The sequence below is a fragment of the Tamandua tetradactyla genome, chromosome X (assembly GCF_023851605.1).
Source record: "Tamandua tetradactyla isolate mTamTet1 chromosome X, mTamTet1.pri, whole genome shotgun sequence".
Lineage (NCBI taxonomy): Eukaryota > Metazoa > Chordata > Mammalia > Pilosa > Myrmecophagidae > Tamandua > Tamandua tetradactyla.
In genome coordinates this window covers 775,117-794,316 of record NC_135353.1, presented here as the reverse complement: position 1 = coordinate 794,316, position 19,200 = coordinate 775,117, and the positions used below count along the sequence as shown (strand labels likewise).

Here is a 19,200-nt window from a genome sequence, read left to right as displayed (position 1 = left end):
TCAGAAAGAAATGAGAAGGCATTCAAAGTGGTACAATACTGAAAATTAAATAAATATGAAAGTAGGCATTAATGGAAGAATTAGGAATCAAATAAGATATAAGATTTACAAAAACAAAATTATGGAATGGCAGAGGAAAGGCCTGCATTATCAATAGTTACTTTAAATGTAAACAGATTAAACTCTACAAAAAGGCAGAGATTGGCAGAATGGATTTAAAAGCATGATGCCATTATATGCTGTTTACAAGAGAGTCACCTGGAAGTCAAAGACATAATTTAAAGTGAAAAGATGGAAAAAATATACCAGGCAAATAGCAACAAAAAGGGACAAAGAAGGTCACTGTATACTGATGAAGAGGTCAATTCAATAAGAAACAAGTATAGAAGTTTATTAGATTCAAATCTTGATATTTTGCTTTTAACATGTTACAATACTGATGTTTAATAAAAGCAACCCAAGTGTCCATCAACCAGTGAATGGATAAACAAAAGGTGGTTTATATATATGATAAAATATTATTCAGCTGTAAGGAGAAATAAAGCCCTGATGCATGAGACAGCCTTGAAAGCATCAAGTTAGGTCACATAGCCAGACACGAAAGGAAAAATATTGTGAGTTCACTAATATTAAGTAATTATAATAAGCAAACTCAGAGTTAGAATCTAGAATATAGGTTACTAGGAGATAGAATGAGGGTAGAGAATGGGGAGCTGATGCTTAATTTGTACAGAATTTCTAATCAGGTTGATTGTAAATGTTTGGAAATGGATACAGGTGATGGCAGCATATTATTATGACTATAATTAACGGTGCTGAATTGCATGTGAATGTTACTGAAAGGGGAAGTTTAGGGTTGTGTATGTCACTAGAAGAAAAGCTGGAGATAAAACATGGGAATGTATAACGTAGTGAACCCTGTTGTAGACAAGGACTAATGTTAATAGTGCAAATATAAGAAAGTTCTTTCATGAGCTAGAATAAATATATATCACTATTACAAGGTGTTAATAACCCTGTAATTATACTGAGAGTCATCAATTGTACACTTTGGATGGATTTTCTGGAGTGTGAATATATCTGAATAACAATGCTTTAAAAATAAAAAAACAAACATATGAAATAATTAGAATAAGCAAATACATAGAGTCAAAAACTAGAATATAGGTTATCAGGGCCAGGGTAGGGGCAGGCAGTGGGAAATTGATGATTAAATTGTACAGAGCTTCTATTTGTAATGATGGGAATGTTTTGGTGGTAATGGTAGCACAACACTGAAAACATAACAACACTGAATTATATATCTGAATGTGGTTAAAGGGAAAAATTTTAGGTTTATATGTGTTACTGGAATAAAAATTAAATTCAAAACCATAGTACTCTGCAACACAATAGCATTAATAGTAAAATTATATTAATATTCATTCATCAATTGTAAGAAATGTACCACACTAATGCAACTTGTTAATGCAAGTATTTTCTGTATGATTTTTCTGTAAGCGTACTTCTCTGATAAAGAAAAGAAGATATAATTTCTTCAAGTATCCTAATCTTTTCCTCTTTTTTAGTATTTTCTACTTTTTGTGATATAATTAGTAAGGCTATATTTCAGTCCATGGTAATATAAATACTCTATCATGAAACCTTTATGGCTCAATTGTTGCCTTTAATTATTTCATTTTTCTGGAATTTATTTTTCTGTAAAGAGTGAAGTGAGGAACCAATTGTATTTTTTCCAGGTGACTGATAGTTGTCCAAATGCAAAAAACAAATCTATCTGTGCTGGTTTGAAATTATATACCTCAGAAAAGCCATGTTTTCTTTCCTAATCCAATCATATGAGGGCAGATCTATTGTTTAGGGTGGAAACTTTGAATTGTTTCCATGGATATGCAACACACCCAGTTGTGGGTGTGAACTTTTGATTAGATTGTTTCCATGGAAATTGACCTGCTCAGTTGTGAGTGTGCCATTTGATTAGATGGCGATGTGACCTGACCCATTCAAGGATTAGTTTATTGAAGTCCTTTAAAGAGGGGAAACATTTGGGAGAGAGCTCAGATGCTTGGATAGCAGTTGCTAGAGAGCTGACAGAGATGCAGACATTTGAAGATGCTTGGAGTACTGACAGAGAGAGCAGACACCTAGACATGGACGTTTGGAGATGCAGAGCCCAGCAGACATTACCATGTGTCTTCCCATGAGATGCTGAGCAAGTCAGAACCCAGAGTTGTGTCCCGGGAGCTAAGTGAAGGCCCACAGATGCTTACAGAGGAAGCCACTGGCATGAGAAGCTGGAAGCAATGGAACCAGGAACAAGGACCAGAGAATGCCAGCCATGTGCCTTCCCATGTGACAGACATCAACCTTTCTTCATAGTCAAGGTATTGTTCCCTGGATGCCTTAGTTTGGACATTTTTATGGCTTTAGAGTTGTAAAACTAAAACACTGCTTTTTTCCCTAATGATTTTAAATGCCATTTTATCATACAGCAAGTTTTAATATATTAAAAAATTTATATTTAATACAGTTCTCTATGTTTGAAATCTATTTTATTACTAAATATTTTTGTACTAACATGTAATGTTTTTGTGATAAGAAAATTTTTCCTTTTTTTAAAAAAAGGTGCACTTAATTGGTAATTTCTCATATTGGGTAATTTGCCTCACTAGGGGAAGAGGTTACTGGTGCTAGGCTCATCTAGGACCTCACCTTGGAGTCATGTGTCTTCCTGGTTTGGAAAAAATGTATGCAAGACCCATGCTTTGCATGCTCATGAAAATACATCTCTCAGAATTTTCCTTGAGGTTGTGCTATGGTACGTGACCACATGGAATTTATTTGAGGGCAAGCTGGGGGCCCACATAATGTACTTCTGTTATATAATCTTGTGTTTATGTACTATACTTTTATTTTCTCTCAATTATTGAATAGTGTATGTTGTAACAACAGTCTTCCCTTTGGTGTGAGGCAGTATATCCTATTGTTAAAAGTGTGATTCAAATCACAACTTTCCCACTCATTAGGTGAGTGAGATTGGGCTGGATATATAACCTTTTTGAACTTTAGTTTCCTCATTGGTATAAAAGAATTAATAATGACTGAACCACTCTGGATTTGTGTTTTCTCATACAAAGACTGGGGATAATTATTGTAACTACTTGTGGAACAAAACAATTATCCTTAACCCAGAACAATAAAGTAACGATTGCTCATTGTTTTCATATTCTACTACAGCATTTTTTAAGAAGCCTGGTTTACCTCATCTGACCCTCACTGGGGAATGTAACTTTGCTGTCCCAGTATAGTTGACTAACACCCCCCAACTGATAGATATAGAAAATATATGCAGAAATTTATGTCTTGTGATTTTTAACTCTGTAGAGAACTTAACCCCAAAGATGAGAGGTTTTATTGCCTTGCAAAAAGTTAATCTGTTAATTTAGTCATGTGTCAGCATTCCTTTCCTGACAGATTATATAAATCCGTTATAATACTCTTCAAAACTGTTATTTTGTGGTGCTGCTGGTTCTTGCTTAAAAATAAATAACATTGAGAATTGTGCTTTTATATATATCATATGTGAGTATTAAGTAATTACATAATAATAACAATAAATACTCAATAAGCAGTTACTAAATTGAAATGTATTGATGTTATTTAAGAAGATGATACTCTTTTTATCTCGGAGGGTAATTGTTGGCCCTGTTAAAACACTGCTTCATTTAAATTTCACCTAATTCCACCCTCACTTCAAACCCTGTAATAACTCATTGTCTTCCTTTGTTGATGCTGCATTTCTGCTTGTCTTTCTTCTTTGAAGGAGCAAGAGTTAAGTTCGGGTTTTGTTTTTCATATGTGAATGATGTGAGATTACTTTAACATGTGAATTTCAGTACATATAGTAATGGAACATTTTAAATTCTGATTATCACCTAAGGATTGTGTGCTTTATCCTTTTATGGAAAGCAACAAGACCTTTTGGCAACCAAATTTTTCAGCTCCCTTCTTTTTCCTATGAATAAAAGATCCAATTGATTTTGCACATTTGCTATATTTTTGCTCCCAAACTTGTTTTTTTATTATGTTTTAGCTAATTAATGTTTGCTAGTTTAACAACAATATAATCTGGTCACAAAGGCTATATATTTATATCTGAGTATGAGGAGGTCATATTTCTAGGTGTTAGATGTTATAAGACCAATCGGTCTTGATCTCTTCCTAGAGCTGATTTTAAAGTCATTCTTTTAGGATTTGCTTCTCTGATGTTCTCATTTTTTTATTTCATTATTCACATTAGAAATAAGCTCATGTATGTATTTAAGTAACAAAAATGCAAAATTGTTTTAATGATTTAGATGGGAATATTTCTAAGGAGCAGTCTGATATTGTGGCTCTACTTATATCATTTGTAACTTCAGATATCTGTTTAGCTTACACACAATGTATTCTATGAATTCAAGCAAAAAGCAAGAAGATCGTGATGCTTTTCATGCCATTCAAGGCTGCAGTGGTTGTGCCATGTGAAAAAAGGAAGTGAAGTGAAAATATGAAGACCTGTAAAATACACATCGGTTGTGGCTAACTAAATACAGACAATATAGAGTTGCTTTTTTTTTTTCAGAAGAGAGTTGGATGGAGGAAGCATTATTCCCATATTCTTGTTTCCAAAACCCTTTCTAATATGATAACAATTGGAATCTGACAGCAAAGAGAGCTTTTTCTACTGGAAGAGCTGTCCTAACACTTCTGTTTAGCCACACTTGCATAGCTATTTTCAATTTCTTTGACTTCAGGACATGTGTGAGTAAATTCTTCCCGGGCGTAGGCATTGTGGAGATAGCGCCAGACTCCTGAGAATTCTACTGGAATGTCAAAGTTGCGGTATTTCTTGGCAGCAACCTAGGGTTTTGGAAGAAAGAGGGAAATGTTATTGGCCATAAAAGCACCATTAAAATATCCACTATGCAGAAACATCTCAAAATTCAAGATCATTAAGGACATTTTATCTACTGAAAAAAGTACTATAAAAATCAAGTACATTTTACTTAAATAATCTTAATGTGTTGTCTACAAATGTAGGTAAAGCTATATGCTTGCAATCACATGTTAATAATAAAATTGTATTTAATTATGAATATATTTAGAGGAAGGGAGCACAGAAAATGAACACATATCTCCCCGACTACACCAAGAGCTTATTTAGGATTCTATGTCTTATTTCTATTTGTATTCTCTGTGTCGGGCACAAGTCCTGGGATACAGTAAGTTCTGTTCAATAAACACTTGTTAAAATGATGATTGAATAATCATAATAATGTTAATAACCCACATTGTTTATCACTTGTTATGATTTGGGCACTTTTGTAAACATTTAACATGCTTTAATTTAACTCTCTCAACAATTCTGTGAAATAAGTAATATTTTTATCATCGATTTACAGTTGAGACAATGAAAAACCCCTGCAAATATAGGAAGAAACAACTCTTTCTGCTTTCCAGCTCCTACGAGAGAGATATTCACGATTTGTTCATGATCATTTTGAAAAAGTCATCACATGACTTCACACCAGAAGGTCACTGCACTTCATGCTAAGTCATAAACCCGTCCCCAAACTATTAAACCTGCCCTATAAAGACTTACTTTAATAATGTTCAGTTTTGGTAACAGGTTGCAGTCAGCAAGTGTCAGGTGGTCCCCATCCAAGAATAATCTTCTGGAAACTGTGATTTCCTCAGCACTGTCTGGATCAATTTCATCCAGAAGTGGGGTGTTTAAGTAGTCATCCAGACGCTTTAATTCTCTGAGCAGAGATTTTTCAAAATCTGAGACAATGGAGTCATGGGTTACTTATAAATAGATTGTCTTCATGACTAAATATATTCTCAATACGCTTTTCACACATTTACACGCCTCAGTCTATACTTGTTGCTTACATTGGCTCTTTAACATCTAAATAGTTAAGTATTTAAAACACTCAAATGCCCACTCATGAGACAAAGCTGTTTAAACAAATGGTGAGTAGAACAATTTTTGGACTTTTCTTGGGGAGGTGCATTGGGAGGAGAGACAAAGAAAGAAATAGAAGTGATAACTCTCATGGCTCATTTTAGAGGATATTAAACTTATTCAAGGATATTTGTGGAGATGTTAGGTGCTATGGTTTAAGGGATTTTAAAGGTACACAGGACAGGGAAAGTTAGGGGGCTAAGAAATACAGCCCTGCAGTTAATTCACACTTGGCATATCAATGGTCTGATTGAACTAAATTAGTAATTGCTGTATTGAATCATATGTTCTAAGTCTAATAAAACTTCATGCAAGAGAATTTCAGGAGAACAGAGGATTAAAGGAAGGGTAGGCTCTTCCCAACATATATCTTCAGAAAAATCCTATTTTAGCTGAGTGAGAATTCAAGAGTGATTAGAAGAAAAGTATCTTACTCTTATTTGCCTCCTTTTGTGTATTCTTAATGTATGCAGAAAACTTGGCAAAGAGGTTACAGCCCACGTCAAAGGACTCCTTGTACTTGGGACTCAGGTGAGGATACCTTAAAAAGAAACATTGCTGAGCTATCATTCACACATAACAAGGCAGAGACCAGGTGTCCTAGTTTGCAGTATACTGAGAATGAAGAGTTTACAAAATTTATGCTGGAAGCTGAAGGTCCTGAGAAATCTCTTATTAGAAATACAGGTTTTTCCCAATTTCAGAATACTTTAGTTTCTAAAGTTCACTGGGAAGTTAGGTGCCTGGAATTTAAATCTCATTGATCTGTAGAGACAATATTTCAAATGGTGACTAAGTTCCCATGATTGCTTCTAAAAGTCTATTTGCCCAAAGATAAGTTAGTGATACAATTTTTAAAGGTCAGTAGTAGAAAGAATACAGTTCAAAATATTGTTACTTAGAAATCAAATGAAGGAATAAAGAGGATAGAGAGGATAGAAAAAAGAATTGCCTCAAAGTCAAGAAAGAAAAGCCTCCATATTTCTGAGACGGGAACTAACAACTGAGGATATCATAAGAAAATTCTGTGAACAATTGCCTGCCAATAATTTAAAGCTTAGAAGAAATGAACAATTATCTTAAAATAATTATTGCTTAACAAAACTGACTCAAGAAGAATGAATGTGAACATAGGTATAACCATTAAGAAACTGTATAGTTTAAATATATTAGAAGAACAAGAAAAGAACATTAGCTCCAGAAGCTTTATAGGCAAGTTTCCCAAACCATTAAGGAAAAGAATAATTCCTATCTTATATAACTTGTGCCACAGACGATTAAAAACATACTCCTTCTATTAGTCAGGGTTCTCTAGAAAAACAGAACCAGTAGGGGATATCTCTGTAAATATGAGATCTATGAGGGTGTCTCATGCAACCATGGGAATGGAAGAGTCCAAAACCCATAGGGCAAGCTGTGAAGCTGGCATCTCCGATGAAGGCTCTGGATGAACTCCATAGGGGAGGCTTTCTGGCTGAAGAAGCAGTGAAAAAGTCTGTCTTCTCCCTTAAATGCTTTCAACTATTTGGGTTATCTCATTGGTGGGAGACAGGCCTTAGTTGATTGCAGGTATAATCAGCCACAGATGCAGTCAACTGACGATTTACTACACCAGCCTTGTGGTTTATCAACCAGCCACGAAATATCCTTGCAGCAAAGTCAGGCTGGTGCTTGCCTGACCAGATAACTGGGCATCATTACTTGGCCAAGTTAACAACAGAACCTAACCATCATACTGCCCAATTCATCTTATTATTTTTTAATCTATTTTTTAATTATTATTTTGACTTTTTTTTTACCTTTTCAAATTCTCCCCTATTCATTTTAAGAGACACATATTAACTTGATGTCAAAACTAAGCAAAAGCTGTATTAGAAATAAAAATATATAGGCTAATATTACTTAAAAACATAGATGCCAAACACCTAAGTAAATATTAGCAACCAAATCCAGCAGTGTACAACAATTTAATACATATTGACCGACGTGCCCCCCCATTAGGAATACAAAGTTCATTTAGCATTATAAAATCAAATCATGTAATTTGCAAAGTTTACAAAGAATAAAAACCATATGACCATGAATACATGCATAAAAAACATTCAATAAAAATCAGTTCTTGTTCATAGAAAAGCCACTAACAAACTAGTAGTGGTCAGGCCAAAACCTTAGGCATCATTCTTGACTCCTTTCTTTATCTCCTACCCTTCATTCAATCTATTAACAACTCCTCCATCCTACATCTCAAAATGTACCCAGGATCTGTCCACTTCCCACTACCTCCACTGTGCCCTGCCTGGTCCAAAGCCACCACCAGCTCCATCTTGTCTTGCTGCAACAGCCTCCTTATTGGCCTCCCACTTTCACTTTTGTTCTCATACAGCCTGTTCTCCACCCAGCAGGCAAAGGGATCCTATTAAAATATCAGTCATATCATGTCTCTCCCCTGATCAATACCCTCCATGATCCTATCTTACTCAGAGTCAAAACCCAAGCCCTCAGAGAGGTCTAGAAGGATCCACATAAACTTACCCTACAGTCTATTCTCCATCCAGCAGCCAGAGTGATGTCTTGCCTGCTCAATACTGTCTAATGGTCCTGTTTAACTTAGAATCAAAGCCCAAGCCCTTGTATCTCAGTTAAACTCAAATCCCAATTCCTTACAGTGATCTACAAGGATCCACATGATCTACTTATGCCTAACTCTCTAACCTCGTCTCCCACTACTCTCTCCCTCACTGTATTCAAATGACACTGGCCTCCTTGCCCTTCAGACAGGCCTGCATGCTCCCCTCCATGCCTTCATGCTTGATGTTTCTTTGGATGGGGTTATTTCCCCCATATATCCACATAGTCTTCTCTCAGGCTTTCTATTCTGATATCACCTTCTCAGTAAGGTCTTTCCCAGGAAAAAAATGTCAGGTTTGTTTAAAAAAATTGTTTATAACCACTTTACCAAAGTAGCGCATTAATTCTAGCCATTTTTTTCCCCATGATTTCTTGAGGTTTCTAGGGTTATAATCATATTGGTGCTTCTATTCCAATATTTATACTGATTATTTCAAGTCACTGCCTTACTTCACAAGCTAGAACCTCAAAAACAATATTAACTACTGATAGCAATTTTAGCCATCTCTGTTTTGTTCCAAATATTAATGTAAATGGCTTTAGTATTTCACTATTTAGAATGATGTCTTTTCTTACCTTGTTAGGATATTCAGTACAATGTTGAAAAGCAGTAGTGATAGTATTTATCTTTGTCTTTACTGATTTCACTAAAAACATTTCTAACATTTCACCATTTACTACAATGCTTGCTTGAAGTATTTTATGAATACTTTTTATTAAGTTAAGGAAGTTAGTTAATGGATTCATTTAGTCACTCAAGAAATATTTACAGAATACTTACTATATATTAGGTACTATTCTAGGCACTTGGGACACCTCAGTGAATAAAACAGGACAAAACTTCCCTGGTACAGCTTACATTCTAGTCAGGGGAAACAGTCAATAAACAACATAAAAAAGAAAAGATAAAGTATGTTAGATGTTGATAAATGCTAACGTGAAAAATAAAGTTTGGAGCTAGTAGTTGTTACAAATACGGACAATAAGACTATGTGTGGATTTCTCAGCAGAAACCATGGAAGTGAGAAGACAGTGGTACAATATATTTAAGGAACTGAAGGAGGAAATACTGCCCACCAAGAACTCTATATCTGGCAAAACTGTCCTTCAAAAATGAGGGAGAATTTAAAATATTTTCAGACAAACTAACACTGAGGGTTTGTGAACAAGAGGCCTGCTCTACAATAAATGTAAAGGGAGCACTACAGGCAAATTGGAAAAGACAGGAGAGGGGGTTTGGAGAAGAGTATAGAAATGAAAACTATCAGGAAGGTAAAAAAGAGAAAAAAGTACTGAAGGGACGGAGGATTCTTGGTGTTGTTATTTCTCATTTTTATAATGAGAAATATTTATTATTTTATTATTTTATATTTATTTTTATTTATTATGCTTCATTTTTTCCTCTTCTTTGTGGAAGAAATGGAAATATCTTCATATACAATGTGGTGTTGAATGCATAACTATGTGATTATACCAGGAATCATTGTTTACTTAGGATGGATTGTATGGGGCGTGAATAAAACTGTTTAAAAATAAACAAAGATACAAGTGCTGGAGAAAACGTGGAGAGAGAGATCTACCTATTCACTATTGGTAGGGAAGTAAAATGGTGCAGCCCCACCAGAGGGCAGTGTGATGGCTCCACAGGAGGCTAAGTACAGAGTTTCTATATGACCCTGCAACTCCCTTACTAGGAAGAACTGAAAGCAGGGACACAATGCACATTTGCACACTGGTGTTTATGGTGGCAGTGTTCTTGATTTGCAATGGATGGAGGTGACCTAAGGGTACGTCAATTGATGAACGGAAGGGAAACTGTGGTGTATACATACAATGGAATATTACATGGCTGCAAGAAGGAATGAAGTTGTGAAGCATGCAACCAGGTGAATGAACCTTGAGTATGACAGTATGTTGCGTGAAATAAGCCAGGAACAATGCCTCACTAATATGGACTAATGTAATGTGCAAACTGAGAATTGAATTCAGGAGCATAGGTTATCAGGGAACTGCTTATTGTAAAGTTTCCTAGACTGAAAGCTCTTAGAGCAGTTACATCTATTCCTGACTTATAACGGTTATTTCTAAATTCTGAGATGCTGAGTTCTTTGTATATAACCTGTTCATTCCCTGGAACTTTGTCTCTGTGTGATACCTGAGACTCAGAGCTAGAGTTCTGCAGCCATGAGAGTCAGTGTGCTGGTTTGAAAGGTTTACGTAGCCTAGAAAAGCCATATTTTAACCCTAAACCATCATGTGGAGGCAGCCGTTTCTTATAATCCCTATTCAGCACTATAGGGTGGAGACTTAATTAGATTATCTCCATGGAGATGTGACACCCAATTGTGGGCATTAATTAGAGGGAGGTGTGATTCCATCCATTCCAGGTGGGTCTTGATTAGTTTACTAGAATCCTTTAAAAGAGAAATCATTTGGGAGAAAGTTTCAGAACGACAAGAGAGTGATAAAGCCATGAGACCCACGAGAGCCCACACAGCCAGAGACCTTTGGAGAGGAAGAAGGAAAAAGTCCTCAGAAGAGCTTCATGAAAGAAGAAGCCTGTAGAGAAAGGTAGCAGGTGTCACCATATTCGCCATGCGCCTTTCCAGTTGAAAGAGAAACTCTGAACTTCATCGGCCTTTCTTGAGTGATGGTAACTTCTTATTGGTGCCTTCATTTGGACATGTTTATAGACTTACTTGGGATATTTTCATGGCCTCAGAACTGTAAACTTGCAACTTATTAAATTCCCTTTCTTAAAACCATTATGCTTCTGGTATATCACATTCTGGCAGCTAGCAAGCTAGAACAGTCAGTATTACCCCATACAGCAATGTTAAAAACACTGAAAAGGAAGCAAAATAAAGTTTCAGTGGCTGAGAGATTTCAAACAGAGTTGAGAGATCATTCTGGAGTTTATTCTTATGCATTACATAGATATCCATTTTCAGCTTTTAGTGAATTAGAATAGCTGGAAGGAAACATCTGAAACCATATCTGAAAACTGTAAACCAGTAGTTTTGGTTCTTGAAGATGATTGTATAACTATATAACTTTTATGGTGTGACCATGTGATTTGTGTAAACCTTGTGACCAACATTCCCTTTATCCAGAATATTGAAGGTGAGTAAGAAAATAAAGACAAAAATAAATAAATAATAGGGGGGATAAGGGGTATGAGATATAGTGGGCGTTTTTTAAATTTTTATTTTGAGTAATGAAAATGTTAAAAGATTTATCGTTGTGGCAAATGCAGAGCTATGTAATACTGTGACCCGTTGATTGTATACTTTGGATGATTATATGGTATGCAAATATATCTCAATAAAATTGCATTAAAAATAAAAATAATTAAAAAGGTTTAGAATCAATATGAAAAAATAAACAAATTCTCAATTAGAACCACAAAACAAGACCCAAACAAATATACATCCCTTGTTCTCTGTTGGGAAGAATTAACATCATAAAAATGAAATATCTTCAAATAATAATATTCAAATTAAATACAATATCAATAGAAAATATTATAGATTTTTATTGAGATAAATTCACATAATACAAAATTCATCATTTAAACCATTTTAAAGTATACAAATAAGTGACTTTTAGCCATTATCACTTCAAATATTCACAAAGTCCTTTTCACTACCTCCTCTCCTCTGGCATTCCCATTATGTATTTATTGGCAATCTTGATGTTATCTCACAGTCTCATATTTGCTCATTCTTTTTATTGAGGTAAAATTCACATAACATAAAATTAACCATTTACCATTTTAAAGCATACAATTCATTGGCATTTCATGCAATCATAATGTTATGCAACCATCATCTCTATCTAGTTGTGTTAGTTTGCTAGCTACCAGAATGCAGTATACCAGAAATGGAATGACTTTTATAAAGAGGAATTTAATAAGTTACAAGTTCTGAGCAAGTGAAAGTGTCCAAATTAAGGTAACAAGAGGTTACCTTCATTCAAGAAAGGCCCATGGGTCAGGAACAAATCTGTCAGCTGGGAAATCACATGGCTGGTGTTCTAGTTTGCTAGTTGCTGGAATGCAACACACCAGAGATGGATTGCCTTTTAATAAAAGGGGATTTATTTAGTTAACGTATAGTTCTTCAGAGGAAAGGCAGCTAACTTTCAACTGAGGTTCTTTTTTATGTGGGAAGGCACAGGGTGATCTCTGCTGGCCTTCTCTCCATGCTTCTGGGTTCCAACAACTTTCCCTAGGGTGATTCCTTTCTGCATCTCCAAAGGCCTGGGCTGAGCTGTGAGTGCTGAGATGAGGTACGCAGACCTGCTTAGGCTGTGCTATGTTGAGCGCTCTCATTTAAGCACCAGTCAATTAAATCAAACATCATTCATTGCAGCAGGCACACCTCCTAGCTGACTGCAGATGTAATGAGCAACACATGAGGTTTGTGTACCATTGGCTCATGTCCACAGCAACAGAACTAGGCACCTTCCCCTGGCCAAGTTGACACCTAAACCTAAATACCACAGCTAGCATCTGCTGGTCCTTGCTCTTGGGCTCCATTGCTTTCAGCCTCTGTCCCTCTGGGGGTTCCTTTGCTTAACATCTCGTTGCAAATCTGCTGGGTTCCAAGCATCTCAGAACATCTGTGCTCTCCACGGGTCCACATCTGTGTCAACTCTGCTGTGAAGTTTCTGTTGGCTGTGAGGCTTCTGTCATTTCTCTAGCCTTTGTCATTTCTGTAACCTCTGTCTGCTCTGAGCTCTCTCCAAAATATTTTCCTCACTTAAAGGATTCCAGTAAGATAATCAAGACCCACATGGAATTGGTGGAGTCATCTCCAGCTAATCAAAGCTAATACCCACAATTGGCTATGTCACATCTCCCTGGAGAAAATCTAATTAAAAGATTCCGACCTACAGTACTGAATAAGTATGAAAAGAAACAGTTGCTCCCACAAGATTGGATCAGGATTAAAACATGGCTTTTCTGGGTTAAATAATGAATTCAAACCAGCCCACTAGTTCTAAAACATTTTCATCACCCCAAAAGGAAACACTGTGCCCATTAAACAGCCACTCTCAATTTCTTTCTCCCCAACCAGCTTCTGACAACCATTAATCTGCTTTGTTTTTCATGGATTTACCTATTCTATTTCATATAACTGGAGCAGTCATTTGTGACTGGCTTCTTTCACTTAGCATCATGTTTCAGCATTCATCTGTGTTGTAGCATATATCAGAACTTCCTTCACTTTTTTGGCTGAACAATATTCCATTGTATGGATATACCATATTTTGTTTATCCATTCACCCATTGATGGGCTTTTCAGTTGTTTCAAACTCATGGCTATTATGAATACTGCTCCTATGAACATTCATGTAAAAGTATTTGTTTGAACACCTATTTTCAGCCCTTTTGGGTATATGACTGGAAGTGAAATTGCTAAGTCATATGGTAAATCAATGTTTAATTTTTGTGTAATAGCCAAACTATTTTCCATAGTGCCTGCACCATTTTCACTTCCACCAATAATGTATGAAAGTTCTGATTTCTTCACATCCTTGTGAACACTTAGTTTCATTTTTTAAATTAAAACAATCCTAGTGGATATGAAGTAGTAGCTCATTGTGGTTTTTATTTGAATTTGCCTAAAGACTAATGATGTTGATCATCCTTTCAAGTGCATATTGGCCATTTGTCTTATTTGGAGAAATGTCTATTCAAGTCCTTTGCCAATTTTAAATTGGATTTTTATTTTTTTTGCTTTTGAATTGCAAGAGCTGTTTATATATTCTGGATAATAGACCCTTATCAGATATGATTTATAAGTATTTTCTCCCATTTGATTTTTTTTCACTTTCTTGATAGTGTCCTTTGTTGCACAAAAGTTTTCAATTCTTTCTTTTATTAGAGAAGCTGTTGGTTTACAGGACATGCATACTGTGCTGGTTTGAGATTGTTATGTACTCCAGAAAAGCCACACTTTTTAATCCAATCATGTCGGGGGAGACCTGTTGTAGGGTGGGACCTTTTGATTAGGTTGTTCCCATGGAGATTTGACCACCCAATCGTGGTTGAGACCTTTTGGTTAGATGGAGATGTGAACCCACCGATTCAAGGTGGGTCTTAATCCATGTACTGGAGTCCTTTAAGAGGAAGACATTTTGTAGAGAGAAGACAGATGGTTGGAGAGCCATTACAGAGAGCAGAAAGAAGCAGACATTTGGAGATGCTGAGCAGAGAAATGAAATCCAGATTTTGCCCCAGAGAAGCTAAGAAAAAAACCATAGATGCTTGGAGAGAAAAAATCCACTGGAATCAGAAGCTGAAAGCAATGAACTGGGAGCAAGGACCAGAAGATGCCAGCTACATATCTTTCCAGCTAACAGAGGTGTTCCAGATGCCAACTGCCTTTGCTTCAAGAAGGTATCCTCTTCTTGGTGCTTTAATTTGGACATCTTCATGGCCTTAGAATTGTAATTTGTAACTTAATAAATTCCCTTTTATGTTGGTTTAAAATTGTTTATACCCAAGAAAAGCCATGTTTTCTTTCCTAATCCAATCTTGTGGAGGCAGACCTATTGTTTAGGGTGGAAACTTTGATTGGGTCATTTCTATGGAGATGTGACACATCAGTTTTGAGTATAACCTTTTGATTGGATTGTTTTCATGGAGATGTGACACACTCAATTGTGGGTGTGACATTTTGATTAGATGGAGATGTGGCTCCACCCATTCAAGGTAGGTCTTGATTGGATTACTGAAATACTTTAAAAGGGGAAACATTTGGGGAGAAAAAGAGAAGAAGTTGCTTCAGAGCCAACAGAGATGCAGATATTAATAGATCTTGGAGCTGACAGAAAGAGCAGATGCCTAGACACGGACATTTGGAGATGCAGAGTCCAGCAGACTTCATCCTATGCCTTTCCATGAGATGCTAATCAAGCCAGAACCCAGGGTTGTGTCCTGGAGAAGCTAAGTGAAGGCCCACAGATGCTTAGACAGGAAACCACTGGCATAAGACACTGGAAGCAATGAAACTGGGAACAAGGAGCAGTAGATGCTAGCCATCTGCCTTCCCATATAACAGACATCAACCATTCTTCAGAGTCAAGTTATGTTTCTCTGGATGTGTAGGGTCATTTTTATGGCCCTAGAGCTGTAAACTTGTAACTTAATAAATTCCCTTTTTAAAAACCATTCCATTTTTCATATATTGCATTCCAGCAGCAGTTAGCAAACTAACACACCTTTATAAAAGCCAATCCATTTCTGGTATATTGCATTCTAGCAGCATTAGCAAACCAGAACATTTACAACACGAGATTCCCATACACCACTCCACTACCAACATTTGAATTGGTGTGAAACATTTTTTAGAATTGATGGTACACATTTTTATAATTGAACTATTTATTAAAGTTCATTGTTTACCTTAGGGTTCATGTGTAGTATAGCTCCATGGATTTTAAAGTTTTTTATTATTTATAATCTAATATTGCATTATATACAATCTAATATTTCCCCTTTTAATCATATTCAGATATTTATTTCAGTGTGATAATTGCATTCACAATGTTGTGCTACCAGCACCACCATCCATTACCAAACCTTTTCATAATTTCAAATAAGATCCCTTTAAATTTTAAACCCTTACTTCCCATTCCCTATATCCAGGAATATATCCCTATATACCACTTCCCTTGGTAACCTATATTCCAGATTCTAACTCTATGAGTTTACTTATTCTGATTGTTTCAAATTAATGAAATCAGTGAGATCCTTTTGTGTCTGGCTTATTTCACTCAACATAATGTCTTCAAGTTTTATCCATATTGTCGCATATATCAGGACTTCATTCCTTTTCATGGGCTGAATAATATTCCATTGTGTATATATATATATATATATATATACCACATTTTATTTGCCATCCATTAGTTGCTGGGCACTTGGGTTGCTTCCACCTTTTGGCAACTGTGAATAATCTGTGTGCAAATATCTGTTTGAATCCCTGCTTTCAATTATTTTGGGTATCTACCTAATAGTAGGAATGCTGGGCCATATGGTAATTTTATACTTCGTTTTCTGAAGAACTGTCAAACTGTCTTCCATAGGAGCTGCACCATTTTACATTGCCACCAGCAATGAATGAATGTTCCCATTTTTCCACATACTATCCAAAACTTTCTATTTTCTGTTTTTTTTTAATAGTAGCCATTCTAATGAGAGTGAAATGGTATCTCACTGTGGTTTTGATTTGCATTTCCCAGATGGCTGATGATGTTGAGCTTCTTTTCATGCATTTTCTGGCCATTTGTATATCTTTAGATAGATATCTGTTCAAGTATTTTGCCCATTTTTTAAAATTGAGTTGTCTTTTTGTTGTTAAGTTGAAGGATTTCTTTATATTAACTGGATATTAATCCTTTATCGGATATATGGTTTCCAAATATTTCTCCCATAGTGTAGGTTGTCTTTTTACTTTCATGATAAAATTCTTTGATGCACAAAAGTTTTTGTTTTGATGAGGTTCCATTTATCTACTTTTTCTTTTGTTGCTTTTGTTTTGGGTGTAAAGTCTAAGAAACCATTGCCTAACACAAGGTCCTGAAGATGGCTCCCTGTGTTTTCTTTTCTAGGAGTTTGATAGTTTTAGCTCTTATATTTAGGTCTTTGATGCATTTTGAGTGGATTTTGTATAAGGTATGAGGTAAGCGTCCTTTTTTTTTGGCAAATGAGGTCCAGTTTTCCCAGCACCATTTTTTGATGAGACTGTTCTTTCCCAGTTGAATAGACTTTGCCACCTTGTCAAAACCTAGTGGGCCATAAACATGAGGGTTGATTTATTAGCTCGATTTTATTTCAGTGGTCTATATTTCTGTCTTTGTGCCATTACCATGCTCTTTTTTTATTGTGAAAATAACATGTATACAAAAAAGCAATACATTTAAAAGCACACTGTAACAATTAGTTATAGACTAGATTTCAGAGTTTGGTATGGGTTACTGTTCCACAATTTTAGGTTTTTTCTTATAGCTGCTCCAAGATACTGGAGACTAAAAGAAATAACAATGTAATTATTCAGAAATCATAGTCATACTCATCTGTTAAATCCCATCTTCTCTGTTATAATTCCACCTTATCCTTTGAGCTTTCTCACAATTTTTAGGGCTACTTGGCCTATGCCCATTCTAAAAGGGCTGTGAATAATATGGAATAGGGAGCTAGAACTGGATGATGTTCTAGAGAGCCTGGCCCCTCAGGGTTTCAGGACTCATCTGTCCTCAGAACCCATCTGGAGGTTGTAGGCATGGAACATTTGTAGAATCTCAGATAAAGCCCTTGGTGTTCTTTAAGGTTTTCAGGAATGGTTTTGGTTGGGTTTGACAAGCCATAATAAATAGCAATATCCAGCTGAAGCTTGTGTAAGAGTAACCTCCAGAGTAGCCTCCTGACTCTATTGGAACTCTCTCAGCCTCTGATATCTTATTTGTTACAATTCTTAACAAAAGGGGGACCCTTTGATCAGGAAGGCATTGCCAATCCCACCGTGTCAGGTCCGGATTCATCCCTGGGAGTCATCTCCCATGTTGCCAGAGAGACTTTCACCCCTGGATGTCATGTCCCACATAGGGGGGGAGGGCAAAGATTTCAGTTGCAGAGTTGGGCTTAGAAAGACTGAGGCCACATCTGAGCAGCAAAAGAGGTCTTCCAGAAGTAACTGTTAGGCATACATATAGGTAGGATAAGCTTCTCTGCTACCTACATAAGCTCCACAAGAGCAAGCCTCAAGATCAAGGACTTGGCCTATTGACTTGGAGTCCCTAATGTTTGAGATGGTATCAGAGGTTTCCCTTGTGGTAAAGTTTAATAGTTCCATATTTTTTTCTCCCTCCCCTCAAGGAACTTTGCCAATCCTTTTTTATCTGTTCAACGTTCTCTGGGATGTATCCAGCTATTACATTAAGCTACACAGAATTACCATCCCTCATTCCCATTCTGGGCTCCAAGTGTTTGGGTTGCTTAAATGACCTATCCAGACAGGTTAAGTTAGATTATGTGCTACAAATACTATGCTCTTTTAATGACTGTGGCTTTGTGATACACTTTAAGATAGGGAGGTGTGAGTCCTCCAACTTCATTTTTCTCTTGCAAGATGGCTTTAACTATTTGGGGCCCCTTACTCTTCCATATCAACTTTGACACACTATCAGGGGTTTCCTGATGGTAAAGTTTAATAAGTTGATATAGTTCTATATCAAATAAAGCTGAATTATATTGCTTAAATTAACCAAACAGACAGATAGTGTGCCACAGAAAACTTAAATTTTGGACAAAACATTTTTTCTTTTTATCTCACGCAAAAGTTAAAGCCCAAAAAATATAGACAATGCCATTCTTTACTCTGTATATTGATCTACCCCAGTCCCAACCAGATCAGTCTCATCACATCTCTCATCAGAGTCTGATCTTCTTCAACTGCAACTTTTAACAGTTGCTGCATGGACCCATGCCAGCCCCCAGAGCTGGAGAACTAAATCTGAGTTTCAGATGTCACACAGACACCCAAGGTTCCAGG

The 19,200-nt window shown here is 36.2% G+C and overlaps 1 protein-coding gene across 1 annotated transcript in view; it reads right to left on the bottom strand.

Moving 5' to 3' along the window:
* Positions 1-365: 365 nt before the first annotated feature.
* Positions 366-19,200, bottom strand: part of CLIC2 (chloride intracellular channel 2) — a 50,749-nt gene continuing 31,914 nt past the window's right edge. Inside the window, exons 4-6 of the mRNA XM_077145339.1 lie at positions 6,445-6,551; positions 5,645-5,826; positions 366-4,902 (exon numbers count right to left, since the gene is read on the bottom strand). Of these exons, the coding sequence (XP_077001454.1) occupies positions 4,741-4,902; positions 5,645-5,826; positions 6,445-6,551 (451 nt within the window). The 3' untranslated portion in view covers positions 366-4,740. The remainder of the gene's footprint in view (positions 4,903-5,644; positions 5,827-6,444; positions 6,552-19,200) is intronic.